General features: G+C 37.4%; 1 protein-coding gene across 2 annotated transcripts in view; it reads right to left on the bottom strand.

Annotated features, from left to right (window-relative positions):
• The window catches only part of LMBR1 (limb development membrane protein 1), a 67,251-nt gene that overhangs the window by 15,773 nt on the left and 34,215 nt on the right, over positions 1–17,263 (bottom strand). For both annotated transcript variants that reach the window (XM_027686863.1, XM_027686864.1), the window contains 4 exons: positions 6,329–6,455; positions 6,052–6,120; positions 3,526–3,590; positions 2,368–2,440 (listed from right to left, as the gene is read on the bottom strand). In XM_027686863.1, coding sequence (XP_027542664.1) covers positions 2,368–2,440; positions 3,526–3,590; positions 6,052–6,120; positions 6,329–6,455 — 334 coding nt within the window. The remainder of the gene's footprint in view (positions 1–2,367; positions 2,441–3,525; positions 3,591–6,051; positions 6,121–6,328; positions 6,456–17,263) is intronic.

Genomic DNA, 17,263 nt, shown 5'->3' with positions numbered 1-17,263 from the left:
TTAAGCCCCTGCTCTGGTCCTCCTCAGTTTTAATAAAAATTGAACTCTTTGGTTATATATATGTCAAGCATATATTTCAGAACACTTCACTGCAAACCTGCCCAGCAGGGTTACTTTAGCACATATATTTCCACCACCAACACTATGGAAGAGTTGCAACAGCCATGGCAGGGGAAATGTGTAGCCAGATATATCTGCTGTGATACAGCAACAAAGAGACTTATACAGTTTGTGTGTTAAGACGCAGATTATGGCCTCTAACATCACAGCACTAGATTTACTGATGTAATTAGCACCACCTTTATTTGCACATGTTTTTTAAAAATGCAATAAACATGGTAAGCATGAGCCTTCATAGTTCTGGCAATAATGATGTCTATTTTTCTGGCATAATTTGTATGCATTAGAAAGACTTCTAGAAGAGAAGGTGAAGCTTTCCATGCTTGCCATATTAAGTGAGAACCATGTTTAAATTTACTTAACTGCTCACAAAAATCCTGCGGAGTATCTTCTTGCACATATATTGCCCCAACCTACATGCTATATCCAAGTTTAGATTTTCATTTACTTTTCACCTTAAGTCCATTAATTTTCTCTGTACACCAAACAATGGTTTTTCAAGCGTTCCTTCAGGTGGGGGTGCCAATGCCATTTCCTTAGCATGGGAAACAGAGGAATTCAGCTCCCTCTCCTGTCACAGGACATTTAAGCCCCACATCTTTCACCGCTGAGCAGTAGGCTGGTGAGTGCTCCCTGGACCATGGGTGGGTTGTCTTTCCACTTTTCACTGAATACCAACCCATGTGCTAAAAGAGAATCCAGTCTTTCACTAGCAGCTGGGGAGCCACTTGTACACATCCTAAATCCAGACCCATTTAGCAGACAGACTAGGTCCACCCCACGAGTGATATTAAACTGCAATATAAACAACTGTTGCACAGACTTCTGCACAGAAAAACAGCAGACAAGCATCACCTAAATAATCACATTCCCCACCTGAACAGCAGAACCCGCTCTGTGCTACTTCCAATAGATACTTGAATAACCATCAGGTCATTTTTTTGTGTCATACGCAAGCACAATCACCATGACAACATAAAATACTCCATAAAAAATATTTTACAGTTCCCAGCTAACATCAAACACACAGAACAATCATAATTACCCCATCACAGCTTCAAAGACATTCACTGCATGCATCTTTTTGTGTGCCTGTATGTGACTGCACATATAAACATGTGTAATAGTATAGAAACCTGGGCTTCCAAAACAGCAAAGGTGAATGTTACTTTTAAACTGAAACAATGGCTGATTTTAACACAAAGAAATCATTAAATCTCCAGAAATTTTAAACACTGGAATAAAGACGACCCCCATGATGTCTGCTATCAAAGGTACTTTCCTTGACCAAGCAACTCTGAAAGGAGACTGAGACTTCAAAGAAGGAAGGATTGAGATATATGACAGAAGACTGAAAAGCAGGAGAGAAAAAGCAGGAAATTAAGAAAATTAAGACTACAATAAGTCATAAGACAGCACAACAATGGGTTTGTCATGATATGAATATTCTTTGGTTTTCCAACCTGAAACAATTGTGGATGGATGGCTTATCTGTGCAGTTAAAAGCAAGTCAGAAGATCTGCACATGATTTCCAGGTTTATAGAACCAATACATTTTCCATAATTTGTACCTGCCATGTTGCAATACTCTTTCTCTTGGAAGTCAAAGCTTCATACTGTTTTTTAAATACTTCCAAACAGAAACATCTTATTAAGAAACGCAAGGTTGTAATATTAAATACAAGAAGTCTATATTTTTATAATTATGCATTTTAATTATTTATTAATATAATTATTCGAAGTATTAAATTCATCAAATAGTTCCTAGAATATAAAGGACTGCTCTGATTTTAAATGGATTATTGCCTTAGATTCTGAATAACAACGAACTGAAACACAAAAAACCCTCCAAATTAAAAACAAAACACACATTGTAGGAAGTGGAATCTCTTGCTTATAGAAGCTAGTGGTTCTTCAGACAAGGCTAAAATTGAGTCATTTACCAAGCCAAGATATTTTGCAGTAACAGTTGTGGGTCTGGTCACTGCTCAGTTGCTTACTCAGAACATTCACACATTAGAGCTGATGAATACGTTAAAAACAAACCCAAAGCGAACCAGACACGTAAAGGCCAATCTTGAACAACCCAGTGAGCAATGAAACACACACATATAACACTTTCTGCATGCTAAGATGTCGAAATTTTGGATTTTAAGAGAAAACAGTGAGACCAATGCTCCTGAGCAGAACCACTCTACCCTAGATACTGTATCTGGAGCAGAATCACAACAAGCATACCATACATACCATTAAGCTTCCTCTGAATTGCTTCTTCCTCCAAAGTGATGATGTACATCTGCTCATCTAGGTCTTCCAGGATCTGTATTTGGAAACAGAAACCTGAACTGAGTATCAGAGGCACTTTTTTCCTCACTGCACTAATATAATCAGGTTCACTTTGCTCCAGTAACCCATATTTTAAATATAGAGTCTACACTTTACAATACTGACACAAATGAGAACTTCACAAAACGATTATTCCGTTCTGCTACAGATCTGTTTCTTTACTGCAAGTAAACTTCCTGTTAAGTTTTTATTTATGTTCAGTTTCAGTCTAGAGAGATGGAACAGTAAATCTGACCTACCTTCAATCATATCAACCCTCACACTCAATTTAAACAAAAATAACTGCAGATTTTGAAAAAGTATATTAAAAAGTTAACTTTTCACATAAGCCAGTATTTCAAGCAAATATAAATTGCTATTCGAAGTTAAAACCAAATATATTAAGTCTGTCTACCTTACTATCAGGTGCTTAGAGATTAAAATTCATGGATAGCAAAACAGTACATATTATCTTTGTATTTCCAGGATTGAACTGACCAATGAAAAGGAATGCAAGACCTAAGTGCACCCAAATTTTAGTAACTATGAACAAGGAAATGCAACAGCCAATCACTAGAGCACTTGTACGGGTAGGAACTTCTCCCATCCCTCACAGCACTCAGTAGGTGAACAGAAGATTATCTGTGCATAACAAGTTCTTTGTTATGCCAACTACCCACATTTCACCCATCTATGTGTACCCCCAGGTACCCTTCCTGTTATACAGTCTTTGTTTGCTCTTGGATCCTTTGCTCCTGAACTCAGAACAAGCCCACACTTTTCAGGTGTTTGTAAAACACAGTAGGGAATACTGGTAATGAATAATAGTAGTAGCATTGATAAAAATTGAAAAATCAGAGGAAGTTTGTATTATTAGAAGCAAAATTTTCTGTGGAACAAAAAAACAGGTTCATGTGCTACATGAAAAATTTCAAATGAGTACGCAAGTCATGGCTATAGAAACTCTGATCACCTGAAGTCAGAATTCCATAGAAGTACAAGCATGTTAAAAGAAAGTACCCAAATGCCATTCTACCTTCACCCAGGTTGCACAGGAGGATAGAATTGTGTGGCACTTACTGTCGGCTTCACCAGCAACTGACCCATAACTGTAAACATCCGTGAGAGTCCCACTGGCGTGCACACTGTAGGGGAAGAGAGAGTATGCAAAACAGTCACTTGTAAGAAAAAGACCAATTTTTTATTGGATGCTCGCTGTGCTATTCCACACATAACCATTTTTTGGTTTTGAAGAGAACTGCAAGAGCTTCAAGCTGCAAAGGTGAAGTTTTAAGCACATTGCAGTCATATGATTTTTGAACAAGACGAGCATCTCTCCCCTTCAAGAGCTTAACTGTGATTTTTTTCTTTCGGCAACAAGGAACATCATATTATCAAATATCTTAAAACTTTCTCAACTAATTATTTATTCAAAGCATGTGGCACCAGAGGATATGTCTACACTAGTAAATTCAGCAGTGCTAGGATACATTCCTGGGCTTTAAGAATGGATTGCCTACACCAGTATTTTGCTAGAACTATCCCTAGCATGATTTGCCCTGGGCCAATTAGCACATTCTCAAACAATTCTCAGTGCAGTTCTGGAGTTCATGCAGCCCAGGAACCATTACCATGAGGCAATACATACACAGACACCTTCTGCCAACTGCAATATCCTGAATGGAATGACACTGGCTGGCCACTGCACTGGAGAACATCTCAGGCACATTGCAACTACTAGCACAGGTGTAGCTGCAAGGTCAAGAGATCCCAAAGCCACTTTGCTCTGAAAGTCATCCTGCAACTTCAGTTGGTAACAGGCTCAGCAAATAGCTTAAAATCTGGCAGCTAAGAAATAACAATGGGTCCTTTCTGATCCTAGCCTGTGATGGTTTCCAGGAATGCTGCATATATGCTTCTTGGGAAAAAGGCTCAACTGTGCTAATAGAAAATTATCATTAAAAAGTAACAGTTAAGGGAGACCAGCTTTCAAATACTGAAACCTGTAGGAGATGAAGGAATTTGTAACAGCACAGAGGAGGTTATATATTTATAGTTTCCATTATAATAGAAGCGTTGCCAAAAAAAAAAAAAAGGAGAAGCCCACAAGATTTTATAGTGAGGATTACATTTATTTTTATTAACTCATGTTTCACTGTAATTTCTATGTATCGCAGGAAAAATACAAGAGTACTCAAAAATCTAACTTAAGCCAGTCTTCTTTTACTGCAGAGGAAGCCTACAGGAAAAGGAGAAAAGAGAAAGGAAGTGATGCTCCAAATCACCACTGCAATAGGCTTTACTCAAACACTGCTGCAGCAACTAAACCAGCTGAAGATCTACAGAAGCTCTACTCCAGCAGCTGACTCACTGCTGTTATGCTGCCCTTTCAGCTACACAGATCTAACAGCATTTGGAGGGCCTTAAATAACCTCAGTGATTTGCTTGTACAAGATATACATAACTCTTCCAAAAATTGGCATTTAATCACAATGATTTTGGTGAACTGGTTTACAACAGCCCCAGAACACAGGCTGTGTTTTCAGCTCTGCTGAAACAAAACTACAGGGCAGATGCAGAAGTTTTGTAAACCAGTTTCCCATTATCAGCACCTCTTGTGAATCACACTCTGGAACAGGCTGCACCAGACACCAAGAACCACAGTGTTTTACCTCTCCCAGCTTCCTCCAAAGTGGATTTGGGAATCTGCACACACAGAAAACCTCGAGAGATTCACCAAGGTTTCTCATAGACAGATCTGCTTAGTATTAGGGACATTTCAGATTATCATTCCCCACCCTTTCTCCACAGTGGCAGCCCTGGGTTAGCTCTGAACTTATCAAGCTTGGAGAAGGGATGACACCATGACAGTCTAGAGAGGGATATGTTCTGTCCCTCTCAGCAGTTTTCTAGAAAGCATTCAGGGATGGGGTTGAGATTATAAGTGGGATTTGGAGCCTTCCATAATGTTTCTTATTCCCCTAAACACGGATGACTCAACTCTGGCTAAGACCAGTTGATATAAAGTTGGGAGTTTTACTGCATTTGTTTTAAATGCAATTGCATAACTGACCTGCAGACTGGCCAGATACCAGCTCAGTGATTATGAAACCTGACTGCACCATCTTCCAACTCCTGTCTACACAGCAACATTTTCAATTACAAAAGGAAGAAAGGTAGTTCACTGAATATAGGACAAAGTGTTCCAAAATAATTTTCTCACCATACCACCAACCTCCTGCAGACATTTCATTTAAAAGTTGTGCTTTTCTTTGCAGAATGGAATTCCTATTTTTCACCTACCTACTTTAACAACTTATAAGTTAAAATAAGTTAAAATTGTTTTGGGTGAGATCTGAAGTTGCTCAAAACCCAGAAATGTAAGGTATCATTTGTTTAAACTTCAGAACCCAAACCTAACAAATTTACATCTGAATTTAAACTTACTAGGAAAAGGAAAAAAAAAATCAAACTCTTAACTTTCACAATCAAAAAAATTTCCTTTAATCATGAAAAAAACTTACCACTAAAAAAATTCCCAACCCACGCAAACCCCCCCCAACATTAAATTGGTTCATATTTTGGAATAATCAGGAAAATACTTACACAGAAGTAACAAGCATCCCATCAGTGATATACAGGAATATAAATATGGGAGGTAGAATTCCCAGAGGTCTGTAAAGAAAACATTGAGCACAGCCTTAGCTTATTATACAGGCTACTTATGTCACAGAATTTCACAGAAAAATGGCACTGACTGAATGGAGATTCTTTACAACCTGTGCAATAGTCACATAGCATTTACTAAAAATATACTTAACTGGAAATACTCATTTCTGTAATTAAAATTAAATTAGTGTGACAATTCTTCTGCATTCCATACCATATAAAGACTCCATACTGGCAGCATCATTGTCTATAAGTGCTGAAGCAACCCATACGATTCCAAGGATAAGCAGTGCAAGAAGGATGAGCATTACAAGGGTTTCCAAAATACGTGCTCTGATGCCCTGTGGGCAGAAGAAGGGAGAGGAAGGAAAGAATACAGTCAAGAAATTTGAATCAGATATTTTTAAATATAAGAAAATTACAAATAAATAGCAGATCCTTCTTCCAAAATATATACTCACATTTTATCATGTAGACAAAAGCATAACATGTAATGCACATTTAAAAGGCAGTGCATAAAAAAAGGAAGTACTTATGGTTTTATAGTGTCCAGATTGCATTTTCCCCCTTAAACCCACAGAAAAACGTTTTAAATTGCATATGCCTTACAGTTCTCATTAATCTCATTATTCCATAAAGTACTCTTTATACCGTATGATTTTGCTCGAGCATTTTTAAAAGATGGATTACTTTCCTAATACTTTCAGCAAAGAAAGTGGATTAGCAAATTTTTATCTATGATTCCAATCAAGGGAATGGAAAGCCAATTATGGCAAATAGCCAAATGGCCCAGCAAGCATTAAACCCTGTGCAGGTACAATGCACCAATTTCCTTAAAATACATTCTGCAGCTGCAGCTGCACCAGTCAGTCTTCAGAGCCCTCCAGCGCACGGCCGGAGTACTGCTGGCTCCTGGCTCCTGCTGCAGCCACCGTTCCCATCATTCCCATCATCCCTGCGTGCCTCGTGAAACACACAAAAATCACTCCTCTACAAGGTGACAGAGCACAGCATTTGCTCCAGTCTAAACATGTAACAACGCTCTAATTGTTGCTCTAATAGTTGAGTCTTAGATTTGCAAATATAACTATATCAACACATAAAATCATACCTACTTTTTGCTCGCATTTTTATCACTAATTTAACTAATTTTGAGCAATAGAGCAATTTGGACACTTTCTTCAGGCATCCTGGCTATGAAGGGACCATTAGATTGATGTTCAAATAACAATTTTACTTTTATTTTTGTTTGCCAGTACACTGCTCCACAAGCAAACCCAACTCTTGTTTCTCACACAGGTTCACACCAACTTGGGGATATTGCACTGCAAAGACTACGTGGTAGTTAAAAGCAGAAAATTTGGTTTACTTCATTGCTTGTCTATTTTTGTCACCTCTTCCCTCACTGCTTAACTAACAGGGTAATCTTTACGTGGCATTTACCCTGAAAATTATGCTCCCTACATAATCACAACAATCAACCATGAACAAGGACCTCAGGCATCCTGACCATGAGTGCTGATCACTTGTAGCACACCACTTCCTCTCCTCTACCAGGCCTCTGCAGAACAGCTAAGGTGGCACAAAGGAAAATAGACAAAAAGAGACCTTCATAAAATTCCCCTTAAGGATAAAGTGCACAGATTAAGTCCAAATCCATAAACAACCTCAAACAACTAAATTTCAAATTAAAGTAGCATAGGATAGGATACAGTTTTACTCCTAAAACATATTTTGCATGTAAGAAAAGGAGCTCCGAGGTTGCTAAAAATTGTAAAAATGTTATTTTTGTAGTGTTCAGAAACCAGCTTTCAGTCTTCCATGAATTATTTTGAAGGTGAGCATCAAAGGCAAATACACATTTAAAGTTTTGAACTTGAGTAATAAATTACCAGGAAACAAACAGATTACAGTCTAAGTACTGAGCACTGATAGAGAGCCTTTACCTTACAGAAGACAAAGGACTAAAGAAAACCCAAAACTTTCATGGATACATGCACAGAGATCTACTTCAGGCTTTCCAAGACAATAAATATAAACCTATTGTCTGGATTCCTGAAGGCCTCAGCCACAGAAACTGGATTCCTTTCTTCCCTACTATGAGACACAAGTTGTCACAGCAGCAGATTCTTCTGGATAAACCTGGAAAATATTTCATTTTACATAGTGACCCGAGCACCAAATCCTCCTCCCTTGGATTGTCAAAACAGACAAAGAAGAAATACACCATTATGGAGACAGTCAATGTAAATAACACCTTCTCATACTGCAGGTGTTCTCTAAAGACAGGTAAGATTAGGACGATACAAGTAACACTCACTCTCAAAAAAAGGAATGACCACAGCAAGTACCCAGAGCTAACCACTGCTTTTGGCCACAAGTACCACTGGCACAAACCCTAGAAAAAGCCAGTTAGCTGCCCAATGAGCCTTCCCCATTTTTTTGTTTCCATGCTAGTTTCATCAATCTTTGATTCCTGGAAAATTGAATCAATCTCCTTTTGCTCTCAGTACTTACACCTATCTCCACACGTGTGATACACCAACAATACTGCAGTCTCATGTGTGTATTGAAAAGCAGGACTGACAGCTCACTCCAAAGCAGGACATTGTTTATATTACAGCATATACATACTAAGAATCACACACTGATGATCATTTTAAAACAGTAAAATAATAATATTTTTAGGAACTTCAGTGAAATTAGATAGAAATATTCTGTCATAGACAGCAATGAATACCTGGTAACAGTCCAGGATTAAAAAAAAAAAAAAAAAAAAGACACTTAAGGCATACAGGTAAATACTTAATCTCAATTAGGCACCCATAAGACTGTGCCCTATGAAAACATTAATGTTCCAGGCACATTGGTTCATACTTACATACAATGGCGTACCTGTCAAAAAGCTGCAATTTGTAAGGAATGAAAGTTACAGAAGTTTCCCCCCGAGCACACACTCACACGGAGAAAACCTCTGGAGAATCACAGAAGGGCTGAGGTTGGCAAGGACCTCGGGGGGTCACCTGGTCCACAGCCCTGCTTAAACAAGGTCTCCTAACGCTGGATGCCCAGGGCCGTGTCCAGGTGTTTTTTGAGAACCTCCAAGCTTGGAGACTCAAAAACCTCCCTGTGCCAGTGCTCAGGCACCCTCACATTACAAAGCAGTGAGAAATGAGCCTTAGATACCCTTATTACTTCTTATTTTTGCTGAGGGTAGTTTTGTTTATTCCAGTGAAAAATCCATAGCTTGAACATTGTCATTAATAACATCACTAATTTAAGAGCTGGGTAAAAATCTATACTCCTAACTTTGAGAAAGATACAGGTAAATACAAGCAGTGTTGCATTTTATTTCAATAAAGCAAAACTATCCAAATAAACCTTGAAATTCAATGGTTTTTATTTTTTTCCTGAGCAAAAACCTCATCCCTGACATTTTGGTTTTGGCTTAACATTTCTTCTTTGAGTCACTTTTCTTCTCTCACACAGCCCCACTATATTACCCAGATTTCTTAGACAAACCAAACATCCTGGCACATCAAAAAGAAATTCACAAAATACACAAAATGTAATTGAGCTTGAATTTTAAAATTAAATACATTAAGGTTTTCATACTTTCACTGCTATACACTCAGAATATTGCTGTGACTTCAGCTTATATTTGTGTGGGAAAGAAATAAAGGAAGCAGAAAGACCTAGAAAAATTTATTCCTTTCAAAAAAAACCTCGCCTAGAATAAAGCCTGGGATTAGAAAGATTATTTGCCACTCAAAGATTAGAAAATCTGAATCTGTAATCAGGAGACATTGTCCTCAAAGGAAAGAGATGAAGCAATATAAACCATGATTAGTTCTTCAGACACTCCCTGAAGATATCCAAAAAATACCAAGAGTGACAAAAACAAATTTTTTACTATAGACAAGGGGTTCAGAAAGCCTCCTCACTTTTGTACATGTAGGTGTTGCTCCTACTCCCCAGGGATATGCAGAGAAGAGGGAATAAGCACTAAGAAGGAGAAAGAGATGAACTGGCAGTGGAACATAAAGAACAAAAGGGAACAGGACAGCACTAATGCAAGCTAAAAAGAAAGGTGGAAGTGCTGAAAAAGAGTGCGATTTTTGGTCTTCAAATCATACATAAACTTCTCTGTACATCAAAAATGAAAGGGATGTTGCTCCTGGGAGGGACTTAGTTAGGGCCATTGTTTGGGAAGCGTTAACACTCCACAATTTGAAGGGAGATGGCACTTCTCTTTCTGGAGAGTGATTTTAGTTTTAGTAGCTCCACTTCAAAGTCTTTTTCCATGAAAGTATCTAGAACAAAACATCAACTGTCATTGCACTACAAGCACATAACATCTTTGGTAACTGCTGAACAGGAAAACAAAACACTTCCAATAGTTCCACTCACAATTTCCTCAAGTGAGTTTCAGATTATCTGTAAGGCAAAAGCAATTTCTGAGAGTCAATTTCCTGTTGACCCTGAGCAGAAATCTAGCATCATACAGGCCAACCTGACACATAAAATGGGTCTCTTGTGGAAGATGGAAAAACAAAAAATATGGTCAACAAAAACTTTTGGAAGCAAATTACTGTAACCCAATAGAAATTGTAATTAAACTGGTTAGCAAGGAAATTGGGAAAAAGGACTGACAGATTATACTCTCAACATCCCTCCCCACTCCCCTTTTTTTTTAAACTTCAAAGTTTCACAGCACATTTTCAAAATCCTCCTAGTTCTTTAACATGAGCACTTAACCAAGTGAAGTATTTTATTAAAGGAAAGATGTTTAACACATCAATCCCAGTTGACTGGAACTTGCCAAAAGCCCAGTAATATCTGTCATCTTCTCTATACACTAATGGGGGGAAAGTGGGGGGGAAAAAAAAGAGCATTTGAAGCTCTCAAGGCCTGACTACAAATAAAAGCTGTCCTACAAACACATCTACAGATCTTGTGGTTTGTACAGCCTTACAGACACCTGACTTTCAGACTTCTAATTCTTTAAAATTCAATTGTCAAGACATTCAGTAGTTTTTAGTTTAATCCTGAGCTACTTATGCTGCCTGGAGCAGCAAGCCTAGGGGTTCGTGTTTCCAAAACACCTAATTTTAGCAGGAATGGTTTTAATTATTCTAGAAGTGTTCCAACAAATTTTTAATTGCTACTCTGGAAGGTGTCATCAAAATCTTACCATGTTTCTTTCCTATTATGATTAACACAGATAAGTCATCCTGGATGACAAATAGCCAAAAGATATTAAAAAACAGTACACAGCCAAAAAAGGTAATCCTTCAGCTGAAAAGGCCAATGAAGTACAAATGGCATCAACAATCCTGAAGGGGTAGCAGATGTTATACAAGAAATTCAGAAAGCAAAATTACTAAGGAAACCATCTCTCCCCCATCAGTACTTTTGTGTTGAGGGATGACTATTATGCCACTTACAACACAGTAAGACTTTTCCTGCTGTGTGTGTTCACACATAACACTTAGAGACTGGTTTTACTGTGGAAGAGAACACGTGTAGTGAGAGTTTCTTATAACTTTTCAGTGAGGAAAAGGAAGAGCTCTTGATAACGGAGACAGTAAGTGTTGGGCGTTTTTCTTCCCATTTGAAATTCTGTGACTACTTTAAATTATATAAATGTATATATATGTATTATATATATTTATATATATTATATAAATGTATATATTTTGTATATATACAAAATGCTTTGTCATTAAGCTGGCATGGGTAACAACCTCTGGACACTGGTTGTCCACAAAGTTTCAGACATCTCACACAACCAGCAATTAGCACAGGGATCTTTCCTGACCACAGTGACTTACAAGGACAGCGCACAGGCAAGAAACATCCTGACTGCTCCTCTCTCTTTTAAGAGCCTCATGTTAACTCTGGAAAGTTTAAAAGGAAATCTCTGACGATTGCCATTCCAGAAAGGCTACGGTATAACATGCACCACATTCCAGGAAACTCACTGTGGAAGAGACCATTATCTTCCAAGCAGTGACACAACTCTGTGCCAGAAACTCACAAGTTATTTTTTGGGGAAAAAAAAAAAAAAGAAAGCCATCAAGCCATTTTTTGCCAATTTTTGCTCTGCCAGTTGTGATTAGAAACACAAATATTCTTCATAAATTTAAGCCTAGTTTTTAATGCTTTCTAATGCTTTATGAATTTTAACACATATGTACAGATATTTACCAAGAGTTCTTTTGTTTTAATGCTGATTGAATAAATAACTGAATGATTAAAAATAATTGAATGATTAAAAAGAAAAACTTCCAACATGTTATTTTCTCTTTCTGCAAGAGGTTAAATTCCTGGTAAAATCAAAGAGCTACAGCCCCATCCTTACCTCAAGAAAAAGCATCTCTTTGCTGGAACATTACCTGGCTATAGTGATTTTGATGAACATATTATTAGCTCCTATAAGATGGACATTTTTGGAGCTACATTGCCAATGTGGGACACGGAATAGCTTTTGTTAATTCCACATTTTAATTTGGTTGTAAATTGTGCAGAAAAAAACAAAAAACCTATTATCAATGAAGTAAAAATTACATGTTACACACAAAACCAGAGAGCGCTAACTAGGTTTCTATGGTGCTGAATATTTGAACACAGTTCTGCTTGGACATCTTGACCTCTTGCAAGGTAAGTAAACATCACTTTTTACACCATGCCCTGACCCATGGGGAAAGCCTGGGAAACATTTCTGCAGTCATGGCACATTTAAAGTACACATGAGGCCCATTGTTTTCATGTGACAGTAAGGAGTCTTAGTAACCTCAAGATTTGTTCAGTGCAAGGCTGACTGCAACAAACATGCACACAAACATCTGCAGGAGAAATGGAGGCACCAGAAAAGTGAGAATTACAGTGGGTATGAGGTTGGAGATGTTATATATTAACACCAATTACAATTTTAGCATGAGACACCCCCTCTTTCTCAATATGTGGGCATTAGTGAAGAGATGAGCATCAAGCATTCCACCCATTTCTATGGTTAGACACCAAACCTGGAACAATCTGGTTCCAACCTATTCAAGGCAGTGCAGAAAGAAGTTTTTCAATAAGCAAAGGAGACCCATTTTGCATCAGGTAACATGAAACACTACATTAATCACATAGATATTTAGTTATGGGGTCATTACCTTATGAGACTACACAAATTACTGAGTCAAACCCAGAAGCTGCAGTTTTAAGAGAACTCAGTTCTTTAAAAAAAATGTAGGTGCTAATGACTCAGGACCCTCACAGAGTGTGTTAAGAAAATTTTAATCAAGAAATAATATATTCAGGCATCAGATTCAAGTAATCAGAAAAAATGTTTCCTTGTCCATAAAAGAACCAAATACTTCAGGCTGTAACCAGAACCAACTGTGTCTTCTCCTACACCACCTCTTCCCTCACAGAATCCTTCCAGCCTGTGGGAATGTTAAGATTAAAATGAGCACTTTTCACCACACACAATAAGTATATTTTAAAGTTTATATTTATTTTCCACACAATACAAACACTAAAAAAATCAGTCATAAAACATTCCCAGCAACTTTCAGCTGATTTTTGTGTTAGTATCTTTTCTCAAATGGTTTCACAGTGGTTACCATTCTGCCAATGGAGCAAGAGAAGGCAGCTAAAATCATTTAACTGTATAGAAGTTAATAGTAACACGGTGTAAGTAATAAAATCCAGAAATTTCAAAGAGAAACTAAGAAGTAGAGAGAGAAAAACAAATTGAAAGTTAAAGGAACTTGATGGAAAAAAAACATAATTAATTCTTTGGTACTGACCAAAGAGATGTACCAGTAAGTATTAGACCTATGCCTGCAGAATTGGAAATGAAGGACCAAAATACCTCAACTTCAGGTCAAGAAAAAGATGTCTTTATTTAGTAGCCTAGTGAAAAGGACATCTATCCAGGATGCAGTACACCCACTGGACTGACTCCTCTGCCAAAGAAAACTTAGGCTCTCCTTCAAAGTCCCAGAAGAGTATCAAACCCCAGTGTTATAGTATATTTTGGGGTCCATATCCATCAAACTTTCCTGTTGACACCACTGCACAGAAATAACGCAGTGAAATAACCTAAGAACCAAGATGGACTCCTTGCAGTCTTGTGTCCTTGTGACTGGGATAAAAAACAGGTTTTTCCTCACTTTTTTCCCTAGGACTTATTTAATTATCCAATAGAATAGGGACTCCAGTGAGAATGATAATGTGGGATTCATTTATTGCCTAGCAGTTAAGGCACTGTTTCAAATACATGGAATAAAATTACTTAAGGAAAGAGCATACCCTGGGCTCTTCCACATCTAGGCATCATTCTTGTAGATTTAACATAGAAATAGTACATTAGAAACATTATTCCTCCCAAATTTTGTAACAGAATATATAAAAATTTCTGAAAATAAGGAAAAGTTGGACAGAATAGCAAAGAAAACGCAAACACAGACTTGCTGGAATAAAATAATTACAGCCTACAGCTGTCAGATGTACACGACTACCCTGCTGCAGCCCATCCTACAAAGGACAGATGCAGATCTACTGACACACAACCCAAACCTTTGGGGGAGAAGGGAAATAAGAAATGAAAGGATAACACTGTAAAATGATGACTGTCCCAACGTTACCCTTCCCCCACAGGTTTGCTCTGCTGTTCCATTCTCTAGCCCAGCCCTCACTAACGGAGCTCTCAGATGCTCCATTCCTTCCACCTACCCAGACTTTCCAAAGCCACCTGCAACAACAACAAGGGAGCTGTGGGATTTCTGACACTATGAGTCTCCCTCTAATCATTTACTTTTGGATCAGAAAGAATCTTTCCTGGTGGACTGGCGTGATAGGAAGATAAATACATGTTTTCCAAAGTCTTTGTAGCTTGGCAGAGGATTAAGATAAGTAACGCAAAAGTATAACAAAAGACTTGGAATTTCTGATTATACTTCTGGCAGAAAGAAACCCTGAAGACAGTTACCAAAAGCAAATGACATGTAGAAGCACACAGGCCACTTTTAAAGTTCTAAAATAAAGAAAAATAATAGAAAAATAAAATTAAAAAATTAAATTAAATTCAAAAAAACCTGAAGTCATGTCTATTACTAACCCCCTGATAGGGTGAATAAGATAAGAAGAAAGGACACTTCTAGGAATTAGTCAAAGCACCAGAAAGTTGGAAGTTTCTATTAATAAGCTGGGAAACCCTTCTAAAAGCTATATCAGGGAAAAAAAAAAAAAAGGTCAGGAGAAACTTATTGGTTCTCCCTCCTCCTTTACTTTGTAAATTAAGTTGTGGTCTGCCTCACAGATCCTTACTACAGATGCATTAGCTCCTTCCTTGTGTTGTCAATTCAAAATAAGTAATTCTTAATACAGAACAACCCTTAATGTGGAGTATTTCTAGTAATACTAAATAAATAATATACACTAAAGGTCTAAATATCATGTGGTTATCAGTATTAATAAAAGCCCGTTGCTTTTAGAAAGGGAATCAAAAGTGGTGTTTGTCTAGTAAAGTCTCATTTAATAAAAGGAACTCTATTAGAAAAATGTTTAATGCCTTTCTATGATTAGGACACTTATATTAAACCTTTCCACTATCAATATAAAACTGTATGGAAATTTTCTTCTCTGTGAATTAAAATTCCAATAGTATTAAATCTCTAAAGTATTTTTAAATTTTTATATAAATTAACAGAAACGCATGAATAGACTTACAACAGAGAAGAAGTTTTTGCTTGCCCTGAACTGTCACTGCTTGATGTTAATGAAGACTTAAATGAAGACACAGACTAATGTAAAATTATTCAAATACTCAAATCTTAATAAGAGATTTCTCATGCATAAACCAGCCATTTTTATAAAACAAATCACATTCTTCAAAGAGGAGATCAATTTAATGTTTCTTACCATTTAATAAGAGAAACTCAAACACTGAGATGGGAAGATGCTCATATTGCCTCTTGAAGGTTTTAACTCAGACATGTCAAATCCTTGAGGCACCTACCTGCCTTTTTCCATTGGCTAAGAAAGGGGCCTTCTAAGATCCCCTGAATTACAGCCATTTCAGGGATCCTGCATGTGTGAATACTTCCTTTCCAAAGGATGGCAAATTTTCTCGTTTAAATGAAACAGTTACATTAATTTTATTATAAACTGAAAATAAATTAAAAAAGAAGAAATACATCTCAGGCTTTTTAGACACACATCTATCATCTACCAAACAGAAGGGTCTATAGAGGGCATTAAGAATGCTCCATCCAAACAAAATTTAAAAACTACTCATTTCTGCCTGAAAAGAAGTGTCTTAGGGAAAAAGTCTTTTAGAACACAGTGCTACAGTTTACATCAATGATAAATGAAGATACTCAAGCGTAGCACTGGGAGCTGTTCCATCTGCACACTTTACAAATAGTAAAAGTATTTAACGTGTCTATTTTTGCTCATGCAGAACTCCGCAAGTTATCCTAAAACCAAATAAAAACTGTAACACAAAAAACCCACTCAGTTTATTCACTAAGAGAGCAGCAGAGAAAATTATTCACATCTCATTCCATCTGCAGGCTTCCAGCTACACATTAAGGCTTTCAGCAAAGAACTGTGGAAATTCTAGAAAGCATAAACGCGCTACATACAGCACAAATGTGCAAGTTCAGGATGACGTGGGCGTGGGGAAGGCACAAAAGTTCAGCAATGCATCTCATTCCTGGCTCAGATGAGGTGGAATAACTAATGCTCCAGTGCTAGCTTCCAAAACTGAGCAGTTTTACAGACGACCCTACCTACTCATAATGTGTCACCTAATGCAGTTTCTCACAGTGTGCTGGAGAAGTCGTGGTCAGAAAACCACAGTTCAAAAGAACACATAATTTTCTTTGAGCAGGATTTTTACCCCAATATTACTAACAATTCTTAGTTCATCTTGTTACTCTACAAATTTCCACAGCTCAAATACGTAAAAATGTTGCAAGAACATAGACTAACCTGACACACTTTGATTTTCTATCTCCATATATGATTTTCTATCTCATCCAGCATAATAAAGTTGGTCAATAAAAGTAATTATAACCTAAACCCCACATACTACAGCAGAAAAGCTGAAGCACTGCTCAGCTAACGACGTGGCAGCGAGGCAGGCAGG

This window comes from Neopelma chrysocephalum, unplaced genomic scaffold (assembly GCF_003984885.1).
Source record: "Neopelma chrysocephalum unplaced genomic scaffold, ASM398488v2 Primary Assembly neopelma1_72, whole genome shotgun sequence".
Taxonomy (NCBI): domain Eukaryota; kingdom Metazoa; phylum Chordata; class Aves; order Passeriformes; family Pipridae; genus Neopelma; species Neopelma chrysocephalum.
The sequence above is the reverse complement of the archived record's forward strand: the minus strand, read 5'-3'. Positions and strand labels throughout refer to the sequence as shown.